The following is a 16188-nucleotide window of genomic DNA, read 5'->3' as shown; positions in this document are numbered from 1 at the left end:
CCACCTTTCACTAGCAGACAAACATACGCATTTCTTTGTTCTAAGATGCTAGGCCCCATAGCTTAATCCTATGTTTCCATGAACAGTGTGTTAGAGAGACCATTCAACAACCTATAGTTGAGGGGCACCAGAGCACAAACTTACAAGTACACTGATATTGCGCACAAGTGTGCTCTTTATTTTGAAAAAACACATTCTTATGCATATTCCCTTTCCAAATTAGGCTTCGCCAAATGTTGTGCAATACCATTAACCAAAATTCTGGTTACTTTTTCAGTACTCAGAAAATAAAGCTGTTTAAAACTATCATCAATCAAATAGTTCACCTGGATACAATTTGCTCTGAGATCACATTTATTAAATAATTTCGCATTTTGAAGTAGAATTCCCACCTATATTCACATTCATGGCAAATGCGATTTTTCATGTCCCTAGTTATGGCACATTGTGTGCTTTCAATGCAGGAGGTGACACTATTATTGCTGTTTAAAAATTCTTGGGTTTCTTGAAACTGATATCAGTTCACAATACAAAAGAGTACTGGTGCTGAAAACTGGGAATGGAAACCTATAAAAGTAATGACTATTTAGATCCAGAATATAGTTTTATATTAACAAACATATATTGAACAATTGCCCCCCCCCCCACACACACACACACACACACACACACACACACACACAGAAAGAGAGAGAGAGAGAGAGAGAGAGAGACTCACATGGAGGCTGAGGTCTTGGTGCAGTCTGTGGTAGTATAACCACAGGTTTTGCTGGTGGTTGTGGTGGTGATGTAGTCAGCACAGGACGAGCTGGTAGAACCATTCGTGGGGGGCTTGCACCAGCTTGAAACATGGCAACTTGATGAGCTTCTGCTAGCTGCTTTCGCAGACTGTCTAGTTCTCCTTGAGCTCTCTCCAGTTCTGCTTGCAGTTCTTTGCTCCTTGTAACATGGGAAAAATATTCAGAAACATGGTGACAAAGTTTTTCACAAATGTCAAACAACATACACAGAAAAATGCTATTGTATTAGAAGTCCATAAATTTTTTTTTTTCCTATATACATTGTTACATCATATGCTTTCAGCAGCAGCCACTGTCCAAGCTTCTTATGAGTAGGTCACAAACTTACAATCATTCAAACTTACAATCATTCAACATGCGCTTCTTAGATCATCCTAAAACCAACCACACAATACTCAACTCATTCCCTGTGTCATGTAACATACATCCAGTAACAGCCTTAATTACTACATAGCAGCCTTAAAAAATACTCAAAGAAAGAAATGATTACTAATATTCAGTAAACAAGGTGGTGGTCCAAAGTAGAACTCTATTCATCCTTTTTTGTAGCAGACATGGTCCAGCACCGAGACAGAATGAATATAAAGAAGGTTCTTGTGCCTTCCTTTCTAATGGTCCATCAAATGGTACAGTATATTCAATATTACTGCTATTTAATTTAAGTAACAGTTAGTTTTCTAATATTCAGAAATAAATCCTTTGTGGTAGCTGCTTACAGATGATACACCATCCATTATTTGATGGAACACTGAACTAAAAATTAATTTTCCTTTTTCAAGATCTCTGGGGAGCAATAGGTTGGGGAAAGCTAAATAGAAGGGCTGTTGTTGTTGTTGTTGTTGTTGTTGTTGTTGTGGTCTTCAGTCCTGAGACTGGTTTGATGCAGCTCTCCATGCTACCCTATCCTGTGCAAGTTTCATCATCTCCCAGTACCTACTGCAACCTACATCCTTCTAAATCTGCTTAGTGTATTCATCTCTTGGTCTCCCTCTATGATTTTTACCCTCCACGCTGCCCTCCAATGCTAAATTTGTGATCCCTTGATGCCTCAAGAACATGTCCTACCAACCGGTCCCTTCTTCTCGTCAAATTGTGCCACAAACTCCTCTTCTCCCAATTCTATTCAATACCTCCTCATTAGTTATGTGATCTACCCATCTAATCTTCAGCATTCTTCTGTAGCACCACATTTCGAAAGCTTCTATTCTTGATCTACCCATCTAATCTTCAGCATTCTTCTGTAGCACCACATTTCGAAAGCTTCTATTCTCTTCTTGTCTAAACTATTTATCGTCCACGTTTCACTTCCATACATGGCTACACTCCATACAAATACTTTCAGAAACGACTTCCTGACATTCAAATCTATACTCGATGTTAACAAATTTTTCTTCCTCAGAAACGCTTTCCTTTCCTTGCCATTGCCAGTCTACATTTTATATCCTCTCTACTTTGACCATCATCAGTTATTTTGCTCCCCAAATAGCAAAACTCCTTTACTACTTTAAGTGTCTCATTTCCTAATCTAATTCCCTCACCATCACCCGACTTAATTCGACTACATTCCATTATCCTCGTTTTGCTTTTGTTGATGATCATCTTATACCCTCCTTTCAAGACACTGTCCATTCCGTTCAACTGCTCCTCCAAGTCGTTTGCTGTCTCTGACAGAATTACAGTGTCATCGGCGAACCTCAAAGTTTTCATTTCTTCTCCATGGATTTTAATACCTACTCTGAACTTTTCTTTTGTTTCCTTTATTGCTTGCTCAATATACAGATTGAATAAGGCTACAACCCTGTCTCACTCCCTTCCCAACCACTGCTTCCCTTTCATGCCCCTCGACTCTTACAACTGCCCTGTATTTCACCCTTACCACCTTTAGAATTTGAAAGAGAGAATTCCAGTCAACATTATCAAAAGCTTTCTCTAAGTCTACAAATGCTAGAAATGTATGTTTGCCTTTCCTTAATAGAAGGGCAAGTCACTCAAACCTCAGAATGAGAGTGACCTACAACAGGTGGGATAGGTTGGAGAAGGTTATAAATAACGACTAGGTCACTTATACCCACAGTTAAGTGGGTTGCTCTTATCTTCAGATTTGAGTGACATGCTCTTCTTTTTTAACCTTCCCCAACATACCCATTTCTGCAATCCAAGGAAACACCTAATAGTTCCAAAATTTAGACCAGTGCTTTGCTCCTTCTTATGTGTCTACTGGCAGTACTAAATATTTCACCTCATTTCACTAGCCAGCAATTCTTTCTCATAATTGTATTGTTTCTCAGTGTCACTTTTTCTTTTAATATAAAATTACACACACTCATTGATGTATCCACTATAAAATGGCTTTGTAGCAGAGCTTGCTAAAGTTGATTTGAATACACACTACAGAACATCAATTACAGTATTAGGGCGACCTGGATGAAATAGGAGAAGCAACTACACACACACACACACACACACACACACACACTGTGCATTTTGTGTAGGTCTTGCAATGTCATGATCAACCCTGGGTTAACACAGCTGTAAGCTTTGTTAACACCGAGTTCAGCAGGCTGCTGCTGACTGAAATGAACTCTCATACGAGTACAGTGTCTGTTGGTACAATTGGGAGATGTGGATATACTAGACATGCCCACACCTGAATAGCAGAGGGAAAATAGGCTATCTGATCATCTTGCAGATAATATACTGCAGCGGGTGAGTGGCAGTGCACCATCACACATAGTAAGATCTCTGAGGGTAATGATGTCGGAAAGGCACATCTTTTAGGTTAGAATCAAGCTTCAGGCATCCTGTTTTGAAAGAAGTGAAAACAACAGAAGGGGCCCACTGAATGCTTAAGAATGCACAGTAAAGTAAGGTTAGCCTATTTCCATCAAATGATGCACAGTTAGTTAGGGTAACTAACACAGTGCCTTCAGTATGGATACTGCTCAGTGGAAATCAGAATAATTAATGACTCTAGCACAAATACTTTTAAGAACAGTTTACAGTAGATAACCTGGGATGAAATTTACAATGAACCAAATGCTAACATAAAAAACTTAATCTATTCCATAATAAATTCCTATCATTATTTGAAAATAGCTTTCCGCATAAGCCGATCATAAAGGACACTAAATAGCCATGTAAAAAACCATTGATTATTAAAGGGATTGAAGCATCTTGTGAAAGGAAAATGGAAATGTAGGGATCCTGCTGTAGTTGCACACTACAAAAACTACTTAAAATTACTACAAAAGATTATTTAAAAATCAAAGAACATGTACATAATGTCAGAAATCAGTAATTACAATAACAGACTTAAGGCTAGGGAGGACAACCAGCCACAGAACAAGACAGCATCACAATTGAACTGAAAGGAAGAGCTATAAATGTTGATTCACAGGTGGGAAATGTATATAATAATCATTTCTTAAATGTAGTAGGAAACATAGGGACAAGAAGTTCAAGAGAAAAATCACAGCAGTATGTTGAAGTAACTCACACAAAATTCAATCATAGGAACATACTACCAACTTCTCCTTCTGAAATTAAGAAAATTATGCAGTCTCTCAAAAATAAAGCTCATTTTATTTTGGTTGTATTTTCAACAGAGTACTAAAAATGTGTTCCCATGTAATAAGTCCAGCCTTATTTGAAATATGTTATGCATCACCAACTCGTGGCATTTTTCCAAGGAGACTGAAATATGCCATTATTAAACCCCTCTTTAAAAAAGGTGATGAGAAAGATGTCAATAACTACCGACTTGTTTCAATGCTGACACCATTCTCCAAAATATTTGAGAAGATGATGCATTCGAGAATAGTATCTCACCTGAGCAACAATAATATCCTTAGCAAATCACGTTTTGGGTCTACACACACACACACACACACACACACACACACACACACACAGAGAGAGAGAGAGAGAGAGAGAGAGAGAGAGAGAGAGAGAGAATCGAATATAAACAGAAGAAAAGATAAAGTTAAAGACACAACACGTGCAATTCTACCCATCTAGAGGTACTACACCAATAATAAACGTAACATATGGTGAGGAAATAATAAACAGGGTGGAAACTTCCAACATTGTGAGTTGGCCACATTGATGAGAATTTAAATTGGAGAAAGGGCATTTTGGAACTCCTAAAACAACTTAGTTCAGCCACATTTGTACTTAGAATCATCATAAATCTTGGGGAGAGACAAATCGTTAAGTTAACATGTTCTCCATATTTTCATTCAACAATGTAATAAGGAATCATGTTCTGGGGTAACTTATCTTTAAGAAAGAATGTCTTCATTGCACAAAAACGTGCAGTAAGAATAGTATGTGGTGCTCACCCACTATCATCTTGTTGACATCTGTTTAAGAAGTTGGGTATTCTGACTACTACTTCGCAGAATATTTATTCCCTCATGAAATTTGTTGTAAATAATCCACTACAGTTCAAAAGAAACAGCCATGTACATAATTACAATACCAGAAGGAAAAATGGCATTCATTACTCCACATTAAGGTTGTTTTTTGTACAAAAAGAGTTGCACTATGCTGCAACAACAATTTTTGATCACTTATCCAGTGATATAAAATGTCCGACTGACAGGAAACTAAAATTTGAAAACAAATTGGCAAAGTTCCTCCTTGACATATCCTTCTAGCCTGTAGAAAAATTTCTGTTACTGTAATGTGAGTTATTAATCTGTACTCACCAGCTTTACACATCTGTATATCTTTTTTCTTTAAAAATGAGAGATGTTCAGAATGTAACCGTACGAACAAATCAATTTGTGATCTGATTGTAAAATGACTCATTCCACTTCATTACAATCTATCATACAAAATGATCCATGAAACACATAACTAACTGTAGAATCTCAGCAGAAATAACATTGTCTTTTACAAACATCCAGTCTCCGCATCACTGTTAGTTTTTGTAGTGACCTTTAACTGAACCATACACAACACTGCACTGTAATCATAGAATAGGACTCGCGTGCGATCTGGAAAATGTCTCACAGCCCCTTAATAAGCATAAGATGTGAAATATTGATAGAACATCAAAAACTTTGATGGTTGCTGCTGCTGGTAGTGTGCTACAACTGTACAAGATTTTAAACAATATTTTTATTAAAGTTTGAAATTAATACTGATATAACACTGGACTGAGATACAATAGAAGCTACAAAACATGAAAACAGCACAGATAACTGCTAACTAGTCGAAATACATTGTGTCTTAAAAATTTCTTTTATGTCCTCATGTCACACAGGAAAGGCAGTCTGTGGGTCACAGTAATCACATATTCAAGAGCTGCTAAAACCTCTATTATTTCAATTCAAAGTCCAAAGACCTAGACCTCATCCTGCTGCCTAACTATTCTTGTCACTTTCTGTTAATCTAATCATAGTCACATTTTTCTTGATACTAACCTCAAAATAGACCTCAAATCCACCAAAATGGAGGGTTATCTGGTTTTATTGCTGGTTGTAATTTGTTAACTACCAAACTTTTTCTCCAATACAGCCAAGACATTCAGGGAATGGATAGCTCTCACTTTACTTCTCCTAAAGCCTACTCACACAAATGCTGCAGTCTCAGTATTCTTACACCCCTTTTAACTCTTTTCATCATCCCTCTCCCCTTTTTTCCTATTCTCTTTTCTTGTTTTCTTATCTCTTTAAGTTTTCATTTTGTGTAATAGTTATCATAATTTAAGAAAGACAGTTACAGTACAAATAGTTTGTGTTATTTCATGTGTCAATGAATGTCTACACTGTAAAATGTAAGGTATTTGGTCCTAACCTGGTCATGGTAAACAAGTGAATCAATAGAATGAATTACTGAATGAATACATTCAAATAAGCAACGGTTGGTAAAACCATTGTCAACTTGCTCATCGATACCTTCACACCATTTGCCAAAACCCTACCAGCCTTTTGACCAAGAAAAAGTTGGAGTACCCGATTACACCTAATTTTCTTTGACCACTTCAGTTTGAAAGAAAGGTAATTAACCCCCCAATGCAATGCAGGTCAACATCATATCTGATTCAGTGTAGTTACACTTTTATTCTGCCATGTGGATACCCAGAAGTACCCTATTCAACAGCCTCAACAATTCATTATATTTGTTTTTCATTACGCATTTATCTCTGCAACTTGGAAATCATGTCTCATCACATATTGTATGCATTTCTCAATCTTATGGCACAAAACAGTTTTTTAAGGGAAAGAGTGCCTTGGAAATGAAGACTGAAAGGTCCAGCTGAACATTTACTAGCATCAACCACCTGATCTTCTCACTCGAAACATTCTACCCATTCACCGCTCACTTTCAGCTGTAATCACTCCCCTCTTATTGCTTGCTTGTCTCAGTTTTGAACCCTCTTCTAAGTTCTCTCTCAGAAGTAAATGTATTGTACCTTGCACCCTCTGCTCCTTTATTTTTATTAGATCCTGACAAAGTGTACATCACTTCACAACACTCAAGACATTGAATCTGTTGTCCCTAACAAAGTAGTTCTCTGTAGCTCATCACAACTGTGTCCCTTGAGCTTACTCGGAATATCTGCAGAACAAACCCAATGCATTCATTTTTACAGTAACTATTTCTGTCGTGATATTCAGCAGTCAAAACACATCTTAACAAAACAGAGTTGCTTGCAGCAGAGAATGAACATTTCTGAAATGCACTGCCACACTTTTTCACAAAAACTGAAACGTATGAAATCAAATATCAAACTCACTTCTTCTCTTCTTTGGCTACCGCAGCTTTCAACTGTTGTCGCTCTGTATCAAACTGCGCAAGCTGCTTCTCCAGCTCTGCCTCCATCTGTAATGATTTCTTACTTTCTTCCTCAAGTCCTTCAGCCATTGAATCGATGCGTCCCTTCTCCTCAGCAAGGATCTAGGAAAGCAGCAAGTAAAAATTTTACCATTTAATTCTTTATGTTTTCTCTCTCTCTCTCTCTCTCTCTCTCTCTCTCTCTCTCTCTCTCTCTCACACACACACACACACACACACACACACACACACACACACACACACACACACACACAGCGAGAGAGAGAGAGAGAGAGAGAGAGAGAGCTCAATTTATTGCTGGGTTTTCTCACAGGAGACTGCCAATACTTTTAATTAGGTCACACATACCTCACTATCTTCTGCACTGAAAGTATATCTGACACAGCTGCTGTATTATTGCCAGACCCCAAACTAATTGTCTGTATACTGTACCCATGACAGCAACATTGACGTCTTTACAGACATACTAGGTAGAACAATTTCCCACTTGCAAAAATATAATCAACATAAAATTTTTATCTTTGGTGATATTAAAACTGATATTAGGATTACAATAATGAAGTTGTTATACTTGCTCAATGTCCTCTGTCACACTATATGTTTTGGGCAGATAACAAGACTGTTATCATATCTGGAGAACGTTATAACAAATGTAGAAAGCAATACGTATGACTAGGGCTTTTTAATACTATGTATCTACCAGATCATGAAGAGAAATGGTTAAAATTGCTGATAAAAAAATCCACAGAACAATGAGAACAACCAAAATATATTATTAACAATAATCATATCAATGCTTTCAGATCAGAGCAGTGTACAGTAGAATGGACCAACTTCCGGTCTCAATTTACGAATGATGGTGAAGCTTTTGACAGCTTGGTCATTCTTATTTCTAATATGTTCAATAAGTGCTGTTCTAAAGTATTAAAAAGTCAGCAGGGGAAACCAAGTAAAAGTAATCATAAAAGTTTACATCGATGGTTCACACCCGAACTCAAAAAAATCAAGAACATAGGTCATCAACCTCTACAGCAGATCAAAGAAAAGTGAAAAAGGATAGACTTCAGTACCTTCAACTAAAAAGAGACACAGATCAGAATTATAAAACAGAAATGAGTGGCAAATGGTAACTATATTCGGCACTCACAAAACAAATGCAAGGCTGCTCAGAGTGTTATCAAATTAGAACTGGACGATACTAATAGAACCATTTGTAATAGTACTAATATTACACTGAAGAAATTAATAACTTCTTTACTAATTCTGCTAACAAAGGTCATACAAGTCAACAAAATGACAACTATAAATGAGGCATCAATGAACATCTAGAAAAAAAAAAGGCTATTCATATTGCACAACATACCTGAAACATCTACCACCAAAACGACCCTATATATAACACCCCCCCCCCCCCCCCTTTTTGACAGGTTCCTTGAGAAAATTTATTTTTTAATGTATTATGGCTAATCAAAATTACAAATTTTTTACTGACTTAAGATATATGCCTAAAAAGTTAACATGACAACTATTTTAAACTTACGCCATTTATTCATTGTCTACATTTTGATAATACAAGGAGAAACAGAAATAAATTGTTTATATTAATTTTTTATCTTTACTGCCTTTTTTGTTTACTTTGCCTATTGTCTATGATATCACTATTTTTAACCATCATCACTGTCAACATCCTAACAGAACAGCTATGAAACTTATATCTATGTTGTCACAAATATCTGGCTACTTCTTCCAAATGTGTTGTGGTTTCTGAGGTGGTTGTTATGGTGGGACCTGAGAACACAGCTTTTTTTACTTTTTTTCAAAAAATACGTAACAGCTTTTACTTCTATACTGATCCAAGAATGTTACAATGTCTCTTGCTAACAAACATATCGTCTGTGCGCCGTGCTCTCACTGGCTGTGTAGAACCAGCAGCTGGCACATCCCCTATTGTTCCCGTCATACCTCATAGTGAGCATCGACAACATCGCTGCACAAAATACATATGTATGCCACTGGCCTCCATGTAGACTTTTAGCATCTCCTGCATAAATGTATGCTATTGTTGAGTAACAGCCCAATTTTAAACTCAATTCTATTCTGAATCTGCAGTTTCGACATGGTTGATGTTCATAAAAAGCAAAAGCATACAGTACAGATTCCCTGCGTTAGCAGCACAACAAAATTGGCAGCCCACTCACCACCTCTCCCCATCCTGCACTCATTGCAGTTCTCCACCAAACTCTAGTCACTGTTTCCCCTCCAACCCTTCCGTAGTGTTGCGCTTGAGCAATACTGAAACACAGACGGTAGTACTTCTTGAGTGTAGGTAACATGTAACAGCAAGTAATACATAAATAAAAGATTGGACTCACAATTCATTGCAATTCCTGCACTTTCGCTCGTCCCACAATCTAGTGATGTCTGTCGGCATGATCTCCACAAAGGGTCTTTCTGCCATAATTTATTCTTGTGATAACAGTAACAGTCAGTTTAATGTGGTTTATTTCATTTGTTAGACTTTTGATTCTGGATTAATTTTCTTTCTCATTTCATCTTAATCATACCATCATGTTCTAAGGCTGACTAAAAGCTGGTGACTTTTTTCCTGGTGTTCTAATATGTGAACAGTGATCGAATTTCTCATTTGCAGCCCACTTGGTAAATAATTAAAATTTCTCATAACCAAATAGAATACTGAATAGTGAAGTAATAGTTTTCTGAACGACAAGATTTACATCTGTGAATGTTACCTTTACTTAAAAAGCAGCATAAATGTAAAATATGTATTCAGTACCCATATGTAAGTTTGTAAGTTGACAGAATTTAATGCTATTTCCTCCTGTGTTTCACAAAATTGCCTTTTTTTTTTTAAACAGAGCATTAGATTGTCATTGTGGCTAGTTCATAGTTTCTCATGTATCCCTTGCACAGAGCATTAGTGCTGCAAGTGAAATGTCACATGATTGTTCAAGCAAGGTCAATACTGTATCCAATGCTTCGGCATATTGGGAAATCTCAAGCCTATTCAAATGAAAGCATTGTTTCCTAAGCCCTACTCTTCAGAATTCTTCAAAATATAGTGCACAACATCTCAATAGCCAAAACTTTATCTGTAAGTGTAAGAGGATCCCTATATTAACCTCCCAAACAGTGTAAAGATGTTGACCTCAGCAGCAACAGTTTAATCGTTGAATATATGATGACCCTGTATTTTTTGAATGAGAAATTTGGGGGAAAAAACCCTGTTTTATAATCATGTAAATACAGTGTATTCAAGTGGGCACAAATTGCTGTCACTGACATTGCAGTGGCCATAGCAAAATTAGAAGACTTGTATGGTCTGTCAAATTTTGTTATTAAAAAGACAACAGACATTACACTACAACCACTTTGTGTACTAATAAACTGGATTTTTGTGATTTGTTCTCCCTACACAAAAATGGAGACTAGTCAGGCACCGATAATTACTGTCTTATTTCTCTTGTATCAATACTTTCAAAAATAGTAGGACACAGCATGCATCAGAAAACTGAAGAAGATTTCATCTGCAATAGAACACTGACAAACACTCAGTATGTCTTCAGGGAAAATTCATTACACCGAAAGCAGTCCAAAATGCTTCAATGATACTCAGTGCCTTTGAAGCAAAACCATCTGCTGATGCTCAACTCATTGATCTGAGCAAGACATTTAACTATGTAAGTCATCTGATTTTAACAGATGAACTGAAGTGCTATGGCATTTGAGATACAGGACTTGCTTTTATAAAATTGTATCTTGGCAATAAGAAGCAGAGGGTACACTTCAACAATACGAGCTCAGGATCCTAGATGAGACAACAGGCATGCCTCAAGGTTCCATGCTGGGATCCTTATGGTTTTTAATCTACATTAATGACCAGCCTAGTATCAAGCCGTCTAAATCTGTTCTGTATGCACATGATACCATGTCCACTGCAATCGTAAATGACGAAAGAGCACCTAAAGGAACAAAGCAAGACCTACCTAAGAACTTATAATACCTTGGTTAAAGACAATGTATGAACTCTAAACCAGAATAAAACTGAAAATGGAATTTATAGTTTACACAATACCAACAACGATTTTATGACACGTAGATTCCAACCTTGGAACCTGGAAACAGATTCTATATGCACTAAATTGTCAAGAGTCATATACCTACTGCATAAACTTAGAGTATGTGTGAGTAGAAACACGATTCTTAGCTCCTGTTATGTATTTTTTTCATAGTCACGTAACATACTGCATACTGCTTTGGGGCACCTCCACCAGGGCAAAAAGAGTTTCTACATGGCAGGAAACGCTAATAGATGTGTAGACAGTGTTTTAAAAACACATCCTGTATGTCACTTTCGAAAAAAACTGGGTATAATGGCAGTCTCATCATTATTTACAGTTAATTGTCTAGTCTACAAGAAAGAAAACTGAGAGGGCTACACATTAAGGCAATCATTTCATGCACCATAAAGGGAAGATTTACCAACCCATTACAAGACTAAGTAAGACTCACAACAGGTACACACACCTTGGAGTAAAACTGTTCAATGCACTCCCACAAAACGCACACACTACCTCATTAACAACCTTTAGTAATGTACTATAAAGTTAGCTTAAAAAGAAGGCTTTCTATACCATCGAGGATTTTTCTGCTGTGCAAAAACGAAATAAAATTGTAACTTATACTCATTATATATTTGTTACACAATCTACATGTTTTACCTGTTTGCTTTACTACTACTACTACTACTACTACTACTACTATTATTATTTCTATCTTTCTTTTTTTTCTGAGACGTTATGTCTGGTCAAAAATGGAAAGTGACGCGGACCTTGATCAAGCGTGACTTCCTTTTAACTGTACGGTATATGTTATATTGCATTTAGGAACTTTTGGGTAATTGAACATGTATCAATAATTACGGATTTCTGTAGTTGTATATATAAGTTTGGATGTAGCTGTATTGCATTGATGTACTGGTGGATATTGTGTGGTATGACTCCTGTAGTTGATAGTATAATTGGTATAATGTCAACTTTATCCTGATGCCACATGTCCTTGACTTCCTCAGCCAGTTGGATGTATTTTTCAATTTTTTCTCCTGTTTTCTTTTGTATATTTGTTGTATTGGGTATGGATATTTTGATTAGTTGTGCTAATTTCTTCTTTTTATTGGTGAGTATGATGTCAGGTTTGTTATGTGGTGGTGTTTTATCTGTTATAATGGTTATGTTCCAGTATAATTTGTATTCATCATCCTCCAGTACATTTTGTGGTGCATACTTGTATGTGGGAACATGTTGTTTTATAAGTTTATGTTGTAAGGCAAGCTGTTGATGTATTATTTTTGCTACATTGTCATGTCTTCTGGGATATTCTGTATTTGCTAGTATTGTACATCCACTTGTGATGTGATCTACTGTTTCTATTTGTTGTTTGCAAAGTCTGCATTTATCTGTTGTGGTATTGGGACCTTTAATAATATGCTTGCTGTAATATCTGGTGTTTATTGTTTGATACTGTATTGCAATCATGAATCCTTCCATCTCACTGTATATATTGCCTTTTCTTAGCCATGTGTTGGATGCGTCTTGATCGATGTGTGGCTGTGTTAGATGATACGGGTGCTTGCCATGTAGTGTTTTCTTTTTCCAATTTACTTTCTTCGTATCTGTTGATGTTATGTGATCTAAAGGGTTGTAGCAGTGGTTATGAAAATGAAGTGGTGTAGCCGATGTATTTATATGAGTGATTGCTTTATGTATTTTGCTAATTTCTGCTCATTCTAGAAAGAATTTTCTTAAATTGTCTACCTGTGCATAATGTAGGTTTTTTTATATCGATAAACTTCCTTCCTCCTTCCTTTCTGCTTAATGTGAATCTTTCAGTTGCTGAATGTATGTGATGTATTCTATATTTGTGGCATTGTGATTGTGTAAGTGTATTGAGTGCTTCTAGGTCTGTGTTACTCCATTTCACTACTCCAAATGAGTAGGTCAATATTGGTATAGCATAAGTATTTATAGCTTTTGTCTTGTTTCTTGCTGTCAATTCTGTTTTCAGTATTTTTGTTAGTCTTTGTCTATATTTTTCTATTAGTTCTTCTTTAATATTTGTATTATCTCTTCCTATTTTTTGTCTGTATCCTAGATATTTATAGGCATCTGTTTTTTCCATCGCTTCTATGCAGTCGCTGTGGTTATCCAATATGTAATAATCTTGTTTAGTGTGTTTTCCCTTGACAATGCTACTTTTCTTACATTTGTCTGTTCCAAAAGCCATATTCACATCATTGCTGAATACTTCTGTTATCTTTAGTAATTGGTTGAAGAGGAGGAGGAGGAGGAGGAGGAGGAGGAGGATATTAGTGTTTGACGTCCCGTCGACAACGAGGTCATTAGAGACGGAGCGCAAACTCGGGCGAGGGAAGGATGGGGAAGGAAATCGGCCGTGCCCTTTCAAAGGAACCATCCCGGCATTTGCCTGCAGCGATTTAGGGAAATCACGGAAAACCTAAATCAGGATGACCGGAGACGGGATTGAACCGTCGTCCTCCCAAATGAGAGTCCAGTGTGCTAACCACTGCGCCACCTCGCTCGGTAGTAATTGGTTGAGTTGTTGATTTGTTCACTGCCAGTAGTTTTAGATCATCCATATATAGCAGATGTGTGATTTTGTGTGGGTATGTTCCAGTAATATTGTATCCATAATTTGTATTATTTAGCATGTTGGATAGTGGGTTCAGAGCAAGGCAGAACCAGAAAGGACTTAATGAGTCTCCTTCGTATATTCCACGCTTAATTTGTATTGGCTGTGATGTGATATTATTTGAATTTGTTTGGATATTAAGTGTGGTTTTCCAATTTTTCATTACTATGTTTAGGAACTGTATCAATTTAGGATATACTTTGTATATTTCCAATATTTGTAGTAACCATGAGTGGGGTACACTATCAAAAGCTTTTTGGTAATCAATGTATGCGTAGTGTACCGACCTTTGTTTAGTTTTAGCTTGATATGTCACCTCTCCATCTATTATCAGTTGCTCTTTACATCCTCGTGTTCCTTTGCAACAGCCTTTTTGTTCTTCATTTATAATTTTGTTCTGTGTTGTATGTGTCATTAATTTCTGTGTATTGACTGAAGTTAGTATTTTGTATATTGTTGGTAGGCATGTTATGGGGCGATATTTAGCTGGGTTTGCTGTGTCTGCTTGATCTTTAGGTTTCAGATAAGTTATTCCATGTGTAAGTGTATCAGGGAATGTGTATGGGTCTGCAATGTAACTGTTAAATAATTTAGTTAGATGTGAATGTGTTGAGGTGAACTACTTTAGCCAGAAATCTGCTATTTTATCTTTTCCAGGGGCTTTCCAATTGTGAGTAGAATTAATTGCTTGGGTGACTTCATGTTGCAAAATTATCACTTCAGGCATTTGTGGTATCATCTTGTATGTGTCTGTTTCTGTTTGTATCCACCGTGCATGCCTGTTATGTTGTACCGGGTTTGACCATATGTTGCTCCAGAGGTGTTCCATGTCTGTTATGTTTGGTGGATTGTCTATTTTAATGTGTGTGTGTTATCTATTGTCTGGTAAAATTTATTTTGGTTTGTGTTGAATGTTTGGTTTTGTTTCCTTCTATTTTTACTTTTTTTGTATCTTCTAAGTCGTATGGCCAATGCTTGTAATTTCTGCTTCTTTTCATCTAATTGCTCTATCGCTTCTTGTTGTGAGATTTTACCTAACCTTTTTCGTTTTTTTCTGACATTTCATTTCTTATAAATTGTGTTAGGTGTCCGATGTCTTTTCTCAGTTTTTCTATTCTGATCTGTAGCATGTGTTGCCATGCTGGTTTTGTGGGTTATTATTATTATTATTATTATTATTATTATTATTATTCAGTTTTAAAGAACTATTAACATCAGTAGCATGCCACACGTACGAAGTTAAAATAAATAAATATCTGTTTCTGAAACAGTTCCATTCCTAGTAAACAGCATGTTAATTTTGTGCTTAAGGCTATACATGCCAAATGCCTTCAAATACCGTAGGTCAATAATGGAGAGTGTGTGTGTGTGTGTGTGTGTGTGTGTGTGTGTGTGTGTGTGTGTGTGTGTGTGTGTGTCACTAACCATTGCCAGCAAGAATAACTCCAATAGTACGACAGGGACAAACGTCTGTGTGAGAAAAAATGCATGGGACTACAGGGGGCCATAATTTGACAGTTTTTTGTTGCTAGGTGGGGTCGCTTCAGAGATATGAAGGTCAACTTTATTTTTAAATGGGATGCTATAGTTTGGTACTTATTTTCTGATAGCAGCCATCGAGATGAATCCAATGATGTGTAACAGTAAGGTCTTTGAAAGTCAATGAAGGTCAAAAAGGTGACATGAATGTCCATCTACAGAAGGTGTTCGAAGTGATGACCACTGGTATCAATGCAGTAATGCAATCTTATCATCATGGATTGAGTGGTATTCCTTATCACATCAGCACTTATCGAAGCACATGCTCTGACATTTCTCCGTATCTTCAGGTGTAGTGGGAACATCTTTATAAACAATG

At 36.7% G+C, this 16188-nt stretch overlaps 1 protein-coding gene across 1 annotated transcript in view; it reads right to left on the bottom strand.

Annotated features, from left to right (window-relative positions):
* LOC124721117 (CTTNBP2 N-terminal-like protein) overlaps positions 1 to 16188 on the bottom strand; it is a 220521-nt gene that overhangs the window by 110745 nt on the left and 93588 nt on the right. Inside the window, 2 exon segments of the mRNA XM_047245933.1 lie at positions 715 to 939; positions 7546 to 7706. Of these exon segments, the coding sequence (XP_047101889.1) occupies positions 715 to 939; positions 7546 to 7706 (386 nt within the window).

The sequence above is a fragment of the Schistocerca piceifrons genome, chromosome X, assembly GCF_021461385.2.
Source record: "Schistocerca piceifrons isolate TAMUIC-IGC-003096 chromosome X, iqSchPice1.1, whole genome shotgun sequence".
In the NCBI taxonomy this organism is placed as follows: domain Eukaryota; kingdom Metazoa; phylum Arthropoda; class Insecta; order Orthoptera; family Acrididae; genus Schistocerca; species Schistocerca piceifrons.
This window is presented reverse-complemented; position numbering and strand designations above follow the sequence as displayed.